The sequence below is a fragment of the Pipistrellus kuhlii genome, unplaced genomic scaffold (genome assembly GCF_014108245.1).
Source record: "Pipistrellus kuhlii isolate mPipKuh1 unplaced genomic scaffold, mPipKuh1.p scaffold_m20_p_7, whole genome shotgun sequence".
NCBI classification, from domain to species: Eukaryota; Metazoa; Chordata; class Mammalia; order Chiroptera; family Vespertilionidae; genus Pipistrellus; species Pipistrellus kuhlii.
This window is the reverse complement of record NW_023425573.1, coordinates 29,658,589-29,676,273: the sequence shown is the minus strand read 5'-3', so window position 1 is coordinate 29,676,273 and position 17,685 is coordinate 29,658,589. Positions and strand designations below refer to the sequence as shown.

Sequence of the window (17,685 nt, the reverse complement as noted above, 5' to 3'; positions counted from 1 at the left end):
GCCAGGAGGGGTGGGCACAGGTTTGGCAGCAACATCTCAGTGTGCAGCTGCCTGGGCCTCTGTCTTTGGGGTCCAAAGCATCAGTGCTCGGAGGAGATGAATTTGGAGAGGAGGGTCCTCATTTAGACTTGCAGATGCTGTATTAAAGACAAACAATCATGTTACTGCACAACTTCTCAGCATCTTCACTGGGCTGTGTCCCAAAATAGGGCATACAGTGTGTGTGGCCAAGGTACATGTGGGTGGGGCACAGCGCCCAGGGGCTTTGTGCTTAATCCTGCCTCCCTCTTTCCCTGCTCTACAAGGAGACACTCTTCACAAAACTGAGGCCTAAGTCTATCTCCTTCCCTCCCAGCCTTAAAAAATCTAATATGCCTCAATAAATAAACCAATACACACCCAGAAATTTCTGACATACCTGCACACAGTGGCAGTGAACAGGCAGACATGCCATCACCTGGGCAGAGCGTGGCACAAAGTCTACCTGGATGTTCCAGGAGACCCTCTCTCCCCTCACCTCCACTCCATGCCTCCATTCCTGTAGAATTTATCAAGTATTTGGTGCTTCTAATTAAATTCTGCACAAAATACGGCAATAATTTGGAAAGACCTCTTAATTCTTCTCACATTTCATTTTGCTAATTGTTAGTTTAACTCAACTGCAGTTGTAGTAAAAACAAACAGGAACTGACTAGGCAACCTTGACATCTGTACTCAGCTTTGAGTGAGTCGGAGCAGCTGAGAATACAGGGACACTCCAGCAGGGGCAAACCTAGACACACTAGTGTTGGTGCAGGTACTGTTCTTTTCTTGCTTAGGATTTTTGGCATGCCTTTGGCAAAAGGTAAGGCATGTTCTGTAATTGGTGAGGAAGAGACAGGCTCTGGGACAAGAGCCCACGGCACGGGTCTCACTGTTGGTGTTGTTTCCACAGGTGGACAGTGACACCATATGGAACGAGGTGCACTCGTCGGGGGCAGCCCGCCTGGCTGTGGGCTGTGTGGTGGAGCTGGTCTTCAAGGTGGCCACGGGGGAGCTGAAGGTCAGTGAGCACACAGCAGAGATGGGCTCCTAGCAGGAAACCTGCCTGGACATTTCTGGGGGTGGGGGACTCCCCCTCTAGACAGGCACAGTGAGGCACAAAGAGGGGACCTTGTTCTGTCAACAGCTGTGAATCAAGAGGAACATTTCCTACATCTGTATAAACATATCACGTAGCTGTCCTCAAAGGTATGGGTCCTCAAGCACTATAGTCTTAGGAAGTATTGGAGCATCCCAAAAACTTGTGTGTGTATAAGTTGTGTCATCAGCATGGACCATATTAGAGATGAAGCCGAGAAACTTCAAAAATATTTATAAATATCTGTCTGGCTCAGGAGGTCAGCTGGGTTTTCATAGCTACTTCTGTGTGCTCTCTGGTGACATGCTGTTTGGTTGAAGTACATGAAGAAAGTCGATATCACACAGACACGGAATTGTGGAAAGGAGATATCTTAGTAGCTTTTTGAGGTAATTGTGGATATTCTTTGATGCTGCACCAAAATTTAGCAAGTGGAAGTCTCTTGAATTTAGTTGCAATGTGGCACCTGAAAATCCATTGGCCTGTCTCACACATTGAATAGATCCTGTGTCTGCACGTGACATGGGTAACACTGGTCACTTGGAAATACGAGCTCATTGGGTGATGTAAGTCTTCCCAGCCTTGCCCATCACCCTGCACAGTCAGCACTCAAGACTGTCTTCTGAGTGCCAGGAGGAGTGGTCATCCAGGTTCCCCGAATGTTGGCTTATTTTTACTTGAGCACTCAGATCTTAGCACTAACGGCTACCACTGAGTACCACTTTCCCTGAGGTGACAGCTCACTTGGTTTATTTTTGAGGAAGTCCTATTCACTCAGTGTACACAGTGGTTTTCTGGCAGTGCTTTTGAGGAAAACTGGTTCTCCTGCAGAGAGCAGCCAGGCTTGGGTCAGCAGCAGAACTGCTCATACAGCCTCTAGCTTCTCCACAGGATGGGCGTGTGTTCAGGGTTGAGAGTTGATGAAATTGATAAGTTTACTGCTTCATTGAGAACATTCTGCCATTTCCCCTGCAAATGTGTGGCAAAAATCACGCCGCATGTGGGTGCCTGAGTTCCAGCTATGACACTCTCAGTGGACCCACCAGTGTATCCACACAGTAGCCAGCACTCTGGGAAAGGTTAGAGTCATTATAACAGCTGCTTCTGGAGGGGCACAGGGTCCCCAGGGTCTGTGGTCTGCACTCTGAACACCGCAACACAGGGTCCGTGTGCAGGGAGATGCTTCTGCACTACTGAGTATATAGACTGACCAGGAGCTTCCTGTTGCTGGTGAGAATAAGAAATGCTCATGAAAACTATTTTTATATAGTGTATCATTCTATACAGTGCATACATTCTGTACAACGTATACATCCTGTGCTGTGTATACAGCAGCTACAGAATGTCCTTTAAGTGGATGGTTTGTTAAAGCCTACCTGACCTAGAGGTCCTAATAGAAGGCACGGGTGTTCAGCTCCCATCAGCTTCTGAGACATTTCTTCCAGGTGCTGATGGGCTTGTTTTCCATGTGGTCTACTCCCCTGTACACTGAGCTGCAGCGATAATGACAGACCTGCACGTCAAGGCCAGACTGGGACATGACATCTGTCCCACAGCTGAGCCCCTTCCATTTCATCTACACTCAGGGACCCCATCAGGGTGCTTCCTGGAGAGTCCTGATCAGAGGTGGACTAAGGGTTCTCTCCATCCCTCCCACAATCTCACACTGAGCAGTGTCCACCCTGGCCAGCAGGCTGGCAAAGGTAGAAAGTCAGGAACGACTTTTCCTTAGTAACCACAATCGCCTGTAGACTAGCCATCTCAGCAATGCTGCAGTCAGCCCTTTATCCTGGTCTTATCTGATCCCTGGGTTCCGCATAAATCCACATCCTCGGGTGTCCTCTGAGTCTGCTAACCGTTCAGTCTGTATGGTTTTCTCACTGATGTGAAACCAATCTTTCCTCCCTGTTTCCCCCCCACATGTCTGGTATTGTGTGTAGAATGGCTTTGCTGTGGTCCGCCCTCCAGGACATCACGCAGAGGAGAGCACACCCATGTAAGTAGACACATGGCCCTGCAGGTGGGGGAGGGGCTGGTGTCTGACTCCTTAAAGGACTGAAGTTGCCACCTGCCAGCTCTCCTGTGATGTGGAATGTGCTTGCATGTATTCAGCACCAAATGTCCCCGATCTAGCATGAGTGACTAATCCAGCCATTCTGGAGTCAAAGGTCGACTTCGCTGATGGGTGTGATGAAAAGGTGAATTGGAAAATGAGAAGGAATGAAAGGAATCCACAGAATTAGTCTAGACAAGTCAGTTGTTAAGTGTGATGCGAAAAATTGGGAGACGAGTCCATGTGGCCCGTCCTTGTTACTGAGCATTCAGGGTCAAACCCTCCACTTGTTTTCAGTATGACCTCTCAGGTAACTGCTTATGGTATGGTGATGATATAGCTGAAGTCCCAGAGTTATGCCCTCATGGCCAGCTCTCTGACTTTATTCTGGGTTCTGGATTCCCCTGGCTGAGCACCTCTGAGGCGGTGGCTGAGGTGGTGCTTGTGGTGTATGGATTGTCCAGTTCATCATGTTCGTGGAGAGCCAGTGACTGGTGCACACTCACCTGGGGCAAGGTCATAAGGACTGACTCAGGCTCAGGGGTTGTGCAGCGTGCCTCTGCTGCCTGCAGGGTGAGGTGCCATCTCTTTGGACTAGGAAACCACCCCAGTGAACACGGTGGCCTCCCCTGGCCAGGAGATAGCCCAGGTGAGTTAGGAGGAGGTGATGTTGGGGCTGAGCCTTGAAGAATGAGTCGTGGTATGTCACCTGGCAGACGGCACTGTCAGGTGCAGCCAGGAAGCGCAGGGTGGGCAACGCCCTTGTAAAGCCACTAGACCACAGTGGGGCCACAGACTAATCCGTGATGCCCAGAGGAGCTCCTGTCATTTCCAGTCAGGAGTGAGGGGGTCAGAGCAGAGTTCCAGAAGGAATCATCTTTGTGTAGGAAGAAAGAGGTGGACATGGATTGGAGTATTTGAAGCCTTATCTGAAAAGTCGCTTGCTGCCCCATGACCCAGAGCACTCACTCCAGGCCAGCTGGGAGCAGGGCCTTGTCTCAGTGCTCAGAGTGACTTCTTGCTTGAATCTCAGTGTTGGAAATTCTGAGTAAACAAGTGGGTGACAGAGGGATGTTTTCAGTGCATTTCCTCCCCTGTGCACCAAGCTACAGCTGCACATCCTAGGGGGCGGCTCCCAGACTGCAGCCTGGATTCCAGAAGCAAAATAACAGGCCACTCGGTTCTGTGGGAATTCCACAAAAACAGGTTTAGACTGAGAAGACTTTCATTTTTACTTGGATAACTTTCTTAGCTTTTCTTACTCTCTTGAATAAGACTCTGAAATTACAGTCAGTCACTGGGGTGCCTGTATACATCATTGTCATATGTCTTAGAATGTAGGAAGATGGGCAGTGAGCAGCTAAAATAGGTCACACGTCTGTGTTCTGTGACCCATGCTGTCTCTTGAGAGGCCAGTAAGAGGGAAATATTGGTACAAAGTGAAATGGATTTTCTTACAGGGAGCCTGGCCGCCTGCACACAGGAGACTGGTCTGTCTGTCAATCATAAGCATCAAGTAAGGTTCTCAGACTGCTTGATTAGAAATTGTACATTCACCAGACTCTCTTAAACTCTTGATGGTTCTGTTGCAAGTTGTTAAAAACTGATCTAGCTCTGGGCAGTGTGGCTCAATTGGTTGAGCGTCATCTGTGCACTGAAAGGTGGCCCTTTTGATTCCTGGGCAGGGCACTTACCCAGGTTGTGGGTTTGCTCCCCAGTAGGGGGTGTGCAGGAGGCAGCTCATGGATATTTACTTTCCTCACCGATTGTTTTTCCCTCTTCCTTCCTCTCTCTCTCAAAAAATCTCAAAAAGAAGAAATCCCACCTGATCCAAACCTGAATTTTTTTCTCCGTTTCTCCTGATTCTTACCTGCAGGGGTTTCTGCTACTTCAACTCCGTGGCTGTTGCAGCCAGGCTTCTCCAGCAGAGGCTGAATGTGAGCAAGACGCTCATAGTGGACTGGGTAAGGGGCCTCCCTTCCCAAGGCAGGGCTGGGGGAGCTGTGATTCTTTCAGGAAGACTGTGTCCGATTTAGAGGGAGAAGGCAGGCATTTCTGCCTCTGGGGACCTTAGCTTCCGGAAACTATCTCAAAGATTTAGAAAATAAAAGCCCAGACCTGTTACGGATCTATTTCATAACTTCAACAGCTGATCCTACCACTTTTCACAATCCCAGTGCCCCAAAGGGCAAGCTCTAGTTTAAAACGCTGTGACCTCTGAACTGCACAATCAGGGTCATGGGTTCTGGTACTGGAGGTGGATAGTCAAGGTGTTAATTTTTTTTTTTTTTTTTTTGCGGGGGGGGGGGGCGGTGTGAAGGGTATTCTCTTTAGTATTTATGATTAATTTTATAAAATTTTAAGGAAAAAAATTAGATACACCAGGTAGGCGTATGATTTATAATGCAATGTCCTCTCACTTTGAATATAAGAAAAACTAAAATGCAACCCAGGATACCCAGCAAGCTCCCAGATGTGAACACTGGTCACGGAGGTCCAGGGGCACTTAGGTGGCTGTGGCCTCAGCGAAAACAGAATCACTGGCTGCAAGTGTGCCTGGCGCCTGTGTCCCTGAGCGCTTAGTTGCTCCTAAGGGAATAACTAGAAATGCTGGGGAGGCGACAAGCGCCACGTGATCTATAACAGCTCAACCAGGTCATCAACGCAGGCGTGGCTGTAGCAATCGGCGAAAGTTGGTGACCTTCACAGAACCTGCAGAGAACCTCCCCAAGGCATGTGCTGCCGTGTCCCACAGGATACAGGTGGCGTGCACCTGCCGCCTGTCTGCACAGAATCAGCGGTTCCTGGTGGCCTGACTATGTGTTTGTTTCTCACAACTTATGTACTGTGGTCCTATGTTTTTGATAATGAGCACAGGTGACTTTTATGAAAGAAAAGTTACTAAGCAGTTCTCTGGTATTCCCAATCACTGACTTGCAAGCAGCCCCTCAAGTGCACACTGGGTGAAGCAGGCCCCCCCATCTCAGTGGCCTCATGGTCCTGGCCAAGGAAGTGGGGCCTAGGGCCTGGTGGAAGCCTGGCCACCCAGTGTGATTAGGAGAAGTGGTTTGTCATTTAGTTTGGGACCTGGGCCCACAGTGCTTTGTGCCTTGTGCACCTGCCACTCAGTCTGCGGGGTCGTTTCCCACCCCTTACCCCAGTGTCAGGCACAGAGCTGACACTTCTCATGTGCTCGGACATCAGCAGCCATGGTCAGAGGGAGGAGGAAGCTGCTCACTTTTCATAGACACAGCCAAGCAAGAAATTAATAAATTGCTGGGACCCTCTGACTGACTTCCAGGCAGGGGGGTGGCATTCCTATGAACTTAGTGGCCTGGCTGGGCTGCTAGGGGACTAAGCCTGGGAGATGTCCTGGCTTGGCCCAGCACTGAGTCCGCTCTTGCTGTCCTCAGGATGTGCACCATGGAAATGGGACCCAGCAGGCCTTCTACAGCGACCCCAATGTTCTCTACATCTCACTGCACCGCTACGACGATGGCAACTTCTTCCCAGGAAGCGGGGCGCCTGACGAGGTACTTAGGGCCTCCTGTAGGTGTGCAGGACTTTGGGAGGAGGTCAAGGCAGGGCTACCCTGGAGACAGAGTGGATATCTGCACAGCAGAAGCAAGGGCTACCCACTCATGGAAACCCCAGAAGGTGACTTGAGGCAAGCACTGGCCTGAATTCCATCCCGTTGTGTACAGCAGCCTGATTTTTGTCTGATGTGTAAGTGAAGGCCTGGAGACTGTTTCCCACCCCAATCTAGGCTGACAGAGGTGTTCCTGAGCAGGCAGCAGGGTGGCCTTCTTACTCCACGAATAACTGCTATGCAGGCCGTGCTCTTGTCCAGTCCCTCGGGCAGGCTCCTGTCCAGTCCCTCGGGCAGGCTGATTGTGCTCTGCTTTCACCTGTGGTGCCAGAGCCTTCATGACACCTCAGCCCAGCCATGCCTGTGATAGCCCCAGCAGTAGGGAATCCCACCCAAGGAAACAGCTACTCCACCTCCGGATCTTATTTCCCGGAAGGAAGTTGAAAGGACAGCCTCGTCTGCCATCATTTCCTGTGGCCCTCTGCTGGCCTGTGTCTGTCACTCATCACAGAGCTGCAGTTCATCCAGGGCCCAGGGAAAGAGTGGCTCCCACTGCACCCACAGGTCAGGTGGGCGGGGTGAGAGCCCGAATGCTATGAAAACATGCTGTCATCAGAGTCAGCATGTCAAGGGTTGTAGGGACCAGGGACAGCTCATGAGGAGCACAGCCACAGCTCTGCTGTGGGACCACCAGGGCTGTCTGTCAAGGGTCTGACACATGTTTCCTTCTCACAGGTGGGCACAGGGCCCGGCGTGGGCTTCAACGTCAACATGGCTTTCACTGGTGGCCTTGACCCCCCCATGGGAGATGCAGAGTACTTGGCAGCTTTCAGGTAACTGTCCTGGCTTCCTATTCACAGGCATTTAGGGGCCTCAAGGAATTTCACCACCATGCCTCAGTTCCTGTTGACTTTGACCCTCACTTTCCTTCATAAGCACCCAGACCCGTCTCAGGAGGACCCTCCAGCATCCCCAGGGTGCACCTTGCAGAGACAGACGTTTCTATCCTGCATGTGGAGGGACGATGCTCTGAGGCTCTAGGGTGCGGTCTTAGTTCCTCCTATAAGCTGAAGGTGGAATCTTTGAGGCTGTCTTCTGACCTTTATCTGCAAAGCTCCAGGCTGTGCACTTTCGGTCCCAATAGTTCAGTGAAGAGATCAGGAGGTGCTGTATTAACGAAAAGTGGGTGCTCAAATCTGGAAGGCTGTGGTCTCCTGACTTAGCTTCCAGAAACCTCTGTGAGAAGACTGGAGACAGAAAAGATCTTCTTCTTTATTGATAAACTAGAGGGCCTCCCCATTCATGCACTTGCTTAGTGTTATTCTGGGCCCTAGAATTGAGCCTCAGTGTTTGCTTTTGTCATCAGGTGGTGATTTCTGCTTTGATCTGGGCCAGACTGAAGTAATTCCTATAGCGCAGGTGGCCTCTGTTGACTTTAAAATGGCAGATTGGGTAGCTCAGGGTGGGGCAGGGCCCCTGAGAGGAGGAGAGCTTTGTTCCATGGTGATATCTGACCATCTCAGAAAACACGGGAGTTAGTACCCTGGGGCATCTCCAGTGACTCCGCCTCCTTTTCTGAAGGCTGAGATCTATTAAGGACATATCTTGCGAAAGCTTTGCTGAGGATTCTGCCTCGCATCCCAGTAAGACCTACATGGCTCACAGAACCCTTCAAGCATCTGCTCACTCACTTCAGAACGGGGTCCGAGTCCCCAGCGCCTGCATGCATGTGAGGGTCTGCAATGGAGAGGCCTTCCATCATCTGCTCCAACAGCGGAACTGATCTGAAAAGGAGCCAGTTACCTCTTAGAAGACCTACCCTGATTCACACTGAATTACTTTTTCTCCTGGCCTCATTGGTCTAATTTTGATGTTTCTTCTTACTCCATCAAATATTGTGGAATTTTTATAATTACCCTGCCTAATTTAAGAAAGAAGGAAGCCCCAAAACATCTGACAATTTTCTCATGTACACAGTTAAATATCAGCTTCATGAAATCTGAACCCGTGTGTCTTGCCCACCTGGGCGGTGGCTGCATGTGCATGGAACAGCCACTCGTCATCACTCCCTCCTGCCTGAGAAACGGCCTCTCAGGGGTTCCTTTGGAAATAGGTGTCCAGATGCCACCATGTGGGGTGTAAACAGTGCCCAAGTGAATGTTGGTGCCATCCAGGGGACCTAGGCACAACACGGTCCAAACCTGGTGTAGGCAGAGAAGGTAAAACTTCCTTTAAACTGAAGCTTGAAGTGGTAAGAACTAGGTAGTTCTCTCTTCTTTCAGACATTTTGCAGGCCAGGTTTGACTGGATTGGCCCTTGCAGCTTGTCAGTGCCCTGTGCACTCCGATCCTAGGCGGACAAGTCAGCACCTCTTCTGGCATTTCATTGGTGGTGGGCAGCCAGGTGGCCCTAGAAGTTGTCCCCCTCCCTGGGCCAGCCTTTAAGATGAACCTTTCCCTTGGAGTTTCTGTCGACATTCTGTTTTAATCTCCTGCCAAGTGTATACATGATGATACCTTATCAAATGAGCTTTTTAAAGCTTAAATAACTTCTTTGAAAAGGAAAATTGTTTCAGTTTTTTTTATTTTATTGATTTTAATGTAAAATAGCACTTTGAAGTTTACAATTTATGGTTCCCTGGGCATTGATCGGAGGGGGAAGAGGGTCAGGATCCGTTTTCCCCTTTCTTCTGTGCTGCTCCCCTTGGGGCCCTGCGGACAGTGCGTGCCTCAGACGGAGCATCGTGTTCCTCAGACCCTGCCTGCCACATTGCATTTCAGGAGATCAAGCCTTCGATGAGGGGGAGATAAGAAAACTGCCCCTAATGAAATCCAGGAGCAGCGGCCCTTTCTCCTGGGGCGGCAAGAGGCTTGTAGGAGAAAAGGGGGCCTAATTCAAACCAGTGGAGTGAGGCTTTGAAGTTAGCTGAGGAGCTGAGGGCTTGGGCTGAAGGAGATAATGGTGCACTTTCCTTAACCCCTCGCTTACCTGCATCTGGCAGCCCAGCAGGTCCATCTATCAGCAGTGAGGAAGTGAAATCGGGATTGTCCATACTCTGACATTGTGATTTGGATTTCATTGTGACATAGTGTCTGAGAGGCGTCAGGGACCTGCATATCCCAAAGTGGTAACTGCAGTGACCCAGCAGTTGAACAGCCGGGCAGGTTCACGTCGCCTTCCCTAGCCTTTCGGGCATGGCGTCAGGTTGTGGCACTTCTGAATTTTGTTACATCCTTAAGGTGCATTTTGCTTCTTTCTAACTTTTCTGTTGTGTTGAAATGTCCATGACATTCCGTGTTCTCTCCATGTCTCTAAATTTTACCTGAGGACATTCTGCGGTGATTTTAGAAGCAAAAATGTAAGCTAGAAATTCAGAATTGGCCAGTCTCGTGTTCAACTGCCCTGCCCTGGGCAGCGGGGATAGAACAGGTGATCCATGCAGTGCCTGCCCCCTCAGGTGACTCAGACAGGGACCACAGGGCTGCAGCAGGTACATGTACCTGTGCCCACTCACAAGTACGCAGGAGTGAGCTGGCACGGGTGTCGGGGAATGGGGCTTTCCCACAGGAGCCGATCAAGGCTGTGTGACTGCCTCCAGGGAGCTGGACCATGACTCTGACAGTGAGTGTCCAGGGCTCTGTCCAGATGACTAAGGTGGTGTGCTCTTCATGTTTGACAGCTATCTCATGGCAATTTGGTGACAGAATTGGTTCCAGGATGTGTGAACTGCCCTAGATCCCATGGACAAGCCCAGGGAAGCATGGCAACCCTGGCCAGAATGGGAACAGGGTGAGAAGGGCCATCTCAGAAAATGTTGGGTGATCAGATAGAGCTGATGGGGGACAGGGGCTCAAGTGCTGGTGGATGAGGGTGAGGATAGTGGGCAGAGAACCAGGAAGAACAGGTCTTGACTGGGCTGAAGGATGGCACAGCAGGGTCAGAAAAGGATGCATAGTGGGGTCAGTGGTGTTTTAGCAGATTTCCAGGAAACAGCCAGAAAGTGTCCCTCTATTTGGCAGTTGGGAGGGGGCCACTGTTGACTCAGGGAAGATAGTCGGTAGAAGTTAAGACAGAATGTGCAGGAGTGAATGGGAGCTGGGTACAAGAGACAGCAAACACACTGCTCTTCTGAGGACCTGGGGGAGGAGAGTGCCTAGTGGAGAAGCTGGGGCTCTGCCCAAAGTGAGGCAGAGATCAAGGTCAGCTCCAAGCAGCAAAAGGGCCCTTGTAGTGGAGGTGGCCTTGAGGACAATGGCAGTGAGACTGTGGGAATCATGAGGGAAAGATGCTGCATGGGTCCGAGGCCTCCTTTGGTGGTGACTGGTGGAGTATGGAGAAGCCTGTGGAGCAAGACATGGCAGAAGAGGCAGGGAGGGAAAGGGTGAGAATGGGTTAGAGTCAAGAGGCCCAGGGGCCCAGGAAAGCATCCCTCCAATGCCCCAGAAGCTACAGAAGAGAGGGAAGGGTGTGCCCACTTCACCAGGATAAGCCCCAGGAGGTGAGGAGGCTGGGAGCAAACGGGCCCCCAGCCCCAGAGCATGAGGCAGGCAGCAGGCTCTGCAGGGGCAGGAGTGGGGGTAGGGAAGTGGTCTTCTTAGTGGGGGGGGGAGCTCAGACCATCCTCAGGGTCTAGCTGTGTTCTAGCTAATGTGCACCTTCTCTGGCCACCATGCTTGTGGGCAGATGGGAGCAGGGCAAGGCTGTGGGCATCACCGCTGGTGGCAGCCAGGCCAAAGCAAATGGGTTCCCATAATTTCTATTTGTTCTGATTCTAACTCTCAGTAGAGTTTAAATATTTTATGAACAGTTGCTCCAACCAGTGGCTCTGGTGCAAACATGGTTTTTGTGGCTCTCTCAAAAGATGGGACTCACAGTCACAGCATGTAATAAACTAGAGGCTCAGTGCACAAATTCATGCATAGGTAGGTCCCTTGGCCTGGCTGGCAATCGGGGCCAGCCAGCTTGCAGGAGGGATGGCAGGAGGTTGGCCGGCCGTGGGAGGTTGGCTGTGGGGGTGCACTGACCACCAGGGGGCAGCTCCTGCATTGAGCATCTTTCCCCTGGTGGTCAGTGCACGTCACAGTGGTCAACTGGTTGTAATGGTTGCTTAGGCTTTTATATAAATAGATGGAATCATCACAATGCTGATTGTTGAAATAGTGCCAGCAAGTGAGGAGGGCAACCACTTCCTGTAAGATGGGGTTGAGGTTGGAGGGGTGTCTGTCCATTTGGCAACTGCTGCTCCTGGTCAGGCCTCTCCAGCACACAGGAACGTCTACAGGAAGCACATGCTACAGAAGGAAGACTGAGAAGAGCAGATAGCACTGGCAGCCCAAGTTTCCAGGCACCTCAAGAGAGGAGGCGTCTACAGACCCATCTATGTGGATGATGTTTCAGGGCACCTGCGGGGACAGATCGGCTAGGGCACAGGGGTGGTGTCGTGGCCGGATGGTTAACACAACCCCATGCCTGCTCAGGAACATGTGCTTTGTGTAACAGACACCCCTTTGCGTTCACAGAATCTGTGAACTTTGGTTACCACATACATCCCCATAGACACAATGAAACATGTTAAAATCTGGAACTGGTGCTGGACATTGAATAGCATCACCATGATTGTAATGATGGGTGAGGAGCAGGGGTTGGCAGAGTGGGGCCCTCGTTCCAAATCCACCATGTGATTTAAGTAAAGTTTTACTGGGGCACAGTCATGCTAGTGTGTTCACATGGTCTGTGTGCAGCTCACGCATGGCCATGTGTCCGCAGACTGAAAGCTAGCCACACCCATCCAGATCCTGTGTTTTGTTCCTTAAACCTGATGGATGGTGCCCCAAACGCACACCCTGAGGCTAGTGCAGAGGTGCTTCCTGGGGAAGTTTATGAACTGCACTTGGCCTTGGAAAAGGGAATGCTGTTCAAAACCCAGCCTGGTTCGTCTGCCGTGACTCCAGTGTAAGGTTCCAGAGGCAAATTTCTCAGTTGCCAGTGCCTGTTTTTATGGCAGGTACTCAGTCCCAATTGGAGCAGATAAAAGCCATAAGGCACAGTCCATACTCTCCTCCAGGAAGCACTGGCTCAGGGCCCTTCAGCACTGGGTAGTGCATGTTCTTGGAGTAGGGCCAGGTACTCTGCAACATGGGTCCTGCAGAGACCAGGTGGCTTTTCAATGGAATTGAAATCCAGGGTAGTTCTGGAGTAGAGGAACATTTCATTTTGAGCATGTTGTGTCCTTTGACAAAGTTGATACTTTATGAAGTAGACTTTGCTGACTTAAATGGCTACTTCATTCTGTAATAAAAGTCCTTGGACATGGTGTCCCCGGGGCTCTGCGTGGGGAAGGACCATGTGCCATGCCCAGTGTCTGTGGCCTCCTCCTCCCAAGGGCCTCTGAAGCTCCAAGTGAAGGGAACCCGGACTCAGAGATAAATCGCTGGGCGAACTGCAGGAGCACCGAGCAGCCTTTGATGCAGCAGAAACTGTTTGAGCTACTCTGAGAAACAGGCGGAGGAATTGTGAACACTGGACTTCTTCAGTGGGGCTGGCAACACGTCGGCAGAGGCTCCCAGTGCATTTAGATCATCATGTCCTCCTCTGCCCACTTCAGGGGCATGGGCCCCAAGCACCTGTGATTCTGCCCACCTCATCTACAGAGGAAGGAAGGAAAGTCTGAGAAACAAGCTTAAATGGCAGATACCACTGCTGAGCTCCACATTTAATAGTTCTTCAATTAAAATACAAAGCACATGTTTTAGGGACACACTGACCTAATTACACTGCAGGCTCCCAGGTGGTGGTTTTGTGTTTAGTTTTTTTGTTTGTTTGTTTTTCTGTATTCAAGTAAATCTTTTCCTTGTTTCCCTTATATAATTTAATCCCAAACCTCTCAGTGAGTGTGTATATTTTTAACTATTAATTCTCTTTAATGTGACTATCACTTTTCCTTTTAAAAATCTCAAGTGTAGAATTTTTTTTTTAACTAACCCGATGCAGCACCGTTGCAAGTGCGTGTATGATCATTTGTTGCTAACGTGGCCCTCGGGGTGAGTAGAAGGAGGTAGGAGGGCTCCCTCGGGGCCAGCACTGCTGAAGGGCTCTCTCACCTCCTCAGCCACACGGCCCTGTGTCCCTGATTCTGGGGGTATAACTGTGCCCATCTTGAATTGAATCAGAGCCAGTGTAAGGTGAGCAGAGCAGTCCACACCTTTGGAGAGAACCCTTAGCAGCCCTGGTAGCTGGCTCCACTTCCCCATGTTGGTGCAGCTCAAGGTTACAGACCACCTCCATGGTCTACAGAGAAAGCCTCCTACAAAACCAGTGCACAGCTGGCTCTAAGCATTCGTACAGGGCCTTGTTGGTTTGGACTTTTTAGGTACTGTGAAATCTAACTCTCAGCTGTCAGATTCCAGCTTCCATGAGAGCCCTCAGCCCACTAACCTTGAGGGGAACTACGTTCAGTGACCAAGTAGCCCTCCCCATCTGTGTCCCCGCTGTCTCACTGTCGCCTTCTCCTGCCCTTTTCAGAATGGTGGTCATGCCAATCGCAAACGAGTTTGCCCCAGATGTGGTGCTGGTGTCAGCAGGCTTCGACGCCGTGGAGGGCCACCCCACACCTCTGGGTGGCTACAACCTCTCTGCCAAATGTAAGTCGGGTTTTCAGGAGCTTAATGGGACCTGCTGTCTCTGTGGCCAGCTGTGCTGTATCTCACATCTCCCCTTCAATGACATTTCCAGAGACGTGACAGTGTGGGCAGCCCCAGAAAAACAATAGGGGCAGCAGGATGGTGTGGACCAGGAGGTCACAGGCCCTCCCCCCGGAGGTCATCCAACCCACAGTGCTGACCTGGGGGGCTCATGCTCAGCTGGGCGCATGCAGGCCACTCTAAGGGCTGGGTCTCCAGTCCGGCTGAGAGCTGGTGTGGTCACTCACATTGAGGGCAGGAACAGACCCTAAAGCCTGTGAGGGGGGGTAGCTGAGAGAAGGTTCAGTTCAGAGTTGGAGGGAGGAGGGAGCCTCAGATTATGGGTTCGCCTAAGGATTTGCATTAGATGAAGGCCCTACTTCCATTATGGGAGGGAGTCCTGTAAAAAAGCCCTCCCACAGATTGGGGCCTCTGCTTCTGCCGACACGGAAAGTCAGGTCAGAGACCTACTGGCGTGGAGCCTTGGTCCACAGAAGATCCTGGGCACCCTCACCCCTGCCTGGCCACCACCACCACCACCAGCCCCCTGCTATGGTGGTCACAGCAATCTAGATCCTGGGACTCTACAGGACACCCTGGGGGCCCCTTGTGCTAACCCCATGGGTGCAGATGGTCAAAGAGAGCCTGTCGTCTCTCCCTCCCACAGGGAGAGTGTGGATCACCCAAGAAGAAAGAGGTCAAACCAAGGGCTAAACTGGCGAAGCCGTGTTCCAGTGTGGGGCTCCTCAGATCCGTCTGAACCCAGGCAGTGTGGTTTAGTGGCGAGGAAGTGACCAGGCAGCCAGGAAGCCCATGTCCCTGTTTCCATCAGAGATTAACCAGGGCTTCGGGAGGTTACAGTGCCCATGGCTGCCATTGTGGGGCCGGGTCTGCCGATGGCCACCTGGCAGTGGGGATGCTGACCAGTGTGGCATGTTTTCACAGGCTCTTTAATAAATGACAGGCTGTCTGGCCGTGGGTGGTAATTATCATTACCCATCACGTTTCTGCCTGTGGGAGGGTGACGTGGGTGCAATGGAGGGAACATGGCTATTGATGAAAGCCAGACACTCCAGATGCAGATGTCAGAGTCCTAGAAGGGCACACGCAGCATTGACGTGTGTGCCGGAGTGTGTGTTCATGCGTGTGCCTAGCACACCCCCAACCAGAACCTCTGGCCTAGGGATGGACATGGCCATGCCGCCCAGGCTGCCCACAGCTGCCCTGCTCCAGGCGCCCTGTCTCCTGGCCTCTGGTCCCCACGTGAGAGAGCCTGGAGGCTCCTCCTGAGGCCCATCCCTACCCCCCAAACGAGGTGATTTGCAGCATTATGAAATCAAAGCACTGAAACCGTAATTCCTGCTCTCACACAGATCAAACAGGATCCCAAACCGAATTCCTCGATGAATTTATTGTGATCGAACCTGGCTTCCATTATGAGCCGCAGTGTGCCAGCCCCCTGAGTCTGTAATGTGATGTAATGCACTTCTGGACGCTTTGATCTGCTGCCAGCGTCGGCCCTGCACCCTCCCTGCGCCCGCCCTGCCCTCTACTTGTATCTCCCTTTTCCCGTTGCAGGTTTCGGGTACCTGACGAAGCAGCTGATGGGCTTGGCTGGTGGCCGGATAGTTCTGGCCCTGGAGGGGGGCCACGACCTCACGGCCATTTGTGACGCCTCAGAAGCATGTGTTTCTGCTTTGCTGGGAAACGAGGTAGGAGGCCTAGAGGCCCAGGGTTGTTGCAGGCAGGCTCCAGGCCCAGGCCTGTATGGGCCACTTCACTTGCTTCCCACTCGGTATTTGATGTCCCCTCCACCCCCACTCAGGCAACATGTCTGACAAAACTGCTTGATTATGGCCACAAGGAGGTGAGCAAAAGGATCATCAAGAACCCTTCATCTTAAAAATGTAGTTTAAGGTCCTATGTTTTGAAAGGGCTCACCTTTATGTGTGGGTCACTGGAGAGGGGTCTCAGTTTCCTCCTTCAGCAACCGTCAGTTCCCCAGAGGTTCTAAGGCAGGTTCCAGGAGTGGCGTCTCTATGCAAGTCTCGGGCCCTAGGTGAGAGGCCTCTGCCTTCTGGGCTCACAGACACCCAGGTCCGGCTCTGCACAATGTCCTCCCTGAGGCTCAGGACACAGTCAGGGAGACACATTAGCTGGACCAAAGGGGCTCAAGGGATCTGGACCAGGGGAGGCAACTTCCGAGGCTGGAGGAGAGCCACTGGGCGTGCTGTACTCCAGGCTGACCTGGACCAAAGGAGGGCAGGCTGGTGGGATGGAAATGCCTCCAGGAATGCCTAGCCCGCTGAATGGCCACACTTCCTGAAACTTGAAATCCACCCACAGCCTTTGGATATGGGGGTACAACTCTGTCCCCTGAGCCCATCAGAGGTTCATGGAGCGGGTTCAAGATCCCCCAAGTGTAGCTTCTCTTGTTGCTTTGACGTCTCATGTTGGTCCTAGAGATGAACTGGCTGGTGTTTGGGGAGCTCGGGTGAGTGCCTAGATTAGAGGCCCAGCCACACAGAGGTGCCAGGGCCCCTGCTCTCATGCCGTCCCATCCCCTGGGACTCATCTCCCTCACCCATCAGAAGGGTGACTGAGCACACTCCTCAGTCAGGTCAGGGCCACCTGGTGTTCAGTCCGGGGCCGTCATCTCCACAGCTTTCCTCCTGCTGGCCAACACCAGGAGTGCAAGGCTTCAGTTAAGGCCCATCTTGGGTGCGGCACCCTCACAAGTTCATTGCTCAGCGCGGCTCCGTCTCCAGCTTCTGACCTGTGGGCTGAGTGCCCAAGAGGCCTCCTCCAGGAAGCAGTCACTGGGAGCCCACCCTGGCCGGCCCTGAGGCTTCCCTTAGACCCACCCACCCCACTTCCCCCCCGAAACACAGCTGACAGGGCCCACGAGGCATGTGGGGAAATGCAGAGGGTGGCATCGAGCAAGTGTTGAAAACGCCATATTGAACTTTATTGCATCCGCCAGACTGGGGAGATGGCCAGTTGTAGTGAAGTCTCCTGTGATGTGAGGTAGCACTCTGTCCTGGAGCTGTTCCCAGTCCACATTGTTCCCTCTGACTTGTATGAATTGACAGAAGGTAGGCTGTGGGCAGGAGGAGGAGGCGTATGGCCAGTGTCCTGCCAGGCTCATGCGGGACAGAGATGACAGGTGTCATGTGGAAGCAAAGGTGAGGTATCACCCAGATCCGGTCCTCAGCCAGCTGAGTGTGACAATGACCTGATGTGG

At 51.9% G+C, this 17,685-nt stretch overlaps 1 protein-coding gene across 17 annotated transcripts in view; it reads left to right on the top strand.

Annotated features, from left to right (window-relative positions):
- HDAC4 (histone deacetylase 4) overlaps positions 1-17,685 on the top strand; it is a 224,851-nt gene that overhangs the window by 192,053 nt on the left and 15,113 nt on the right. For 11 of the 17 annotated variants that reach the window (XM_036422314.2, XM_036422309.2, XM_036422312.2 and 8 more), the window contains 8 exons: positions 935-1,042; positions 3,061-3,116; positions 5,050-5,137; positions 6,587-6,706; positions 7,498-7,595; positions 14,284-14,402; positions 15,815-15,904; positions 16,020-16,153. In XM_036422314.2, coding sequence (XP_036278207.1) covers positions 935-1,042; positions 3,061-3,116; positions 5,050-5,137; positions 6,587-6,706; positions 7,498-7,595; positions 14,284-14,402; positions 15,815-15,904; positions 16,020-16,153 — 813 coding nt within the window. The remainder of the gene's footprint in view (positions 1-934; positions 1,043-3,060; positions 3,117-5,049; positions 5,138-6,586; positions 6,707-7,497; positions 7,596-14,283; positions 14,403-15,814; positions 15,905-16,019; positions 16,154-17,685) is intronic. The other 6 variants (XM_045575421.1, XM_036422319.2, XM_036422317.2 and 3 more) reach the window with 2 other exon arrangements.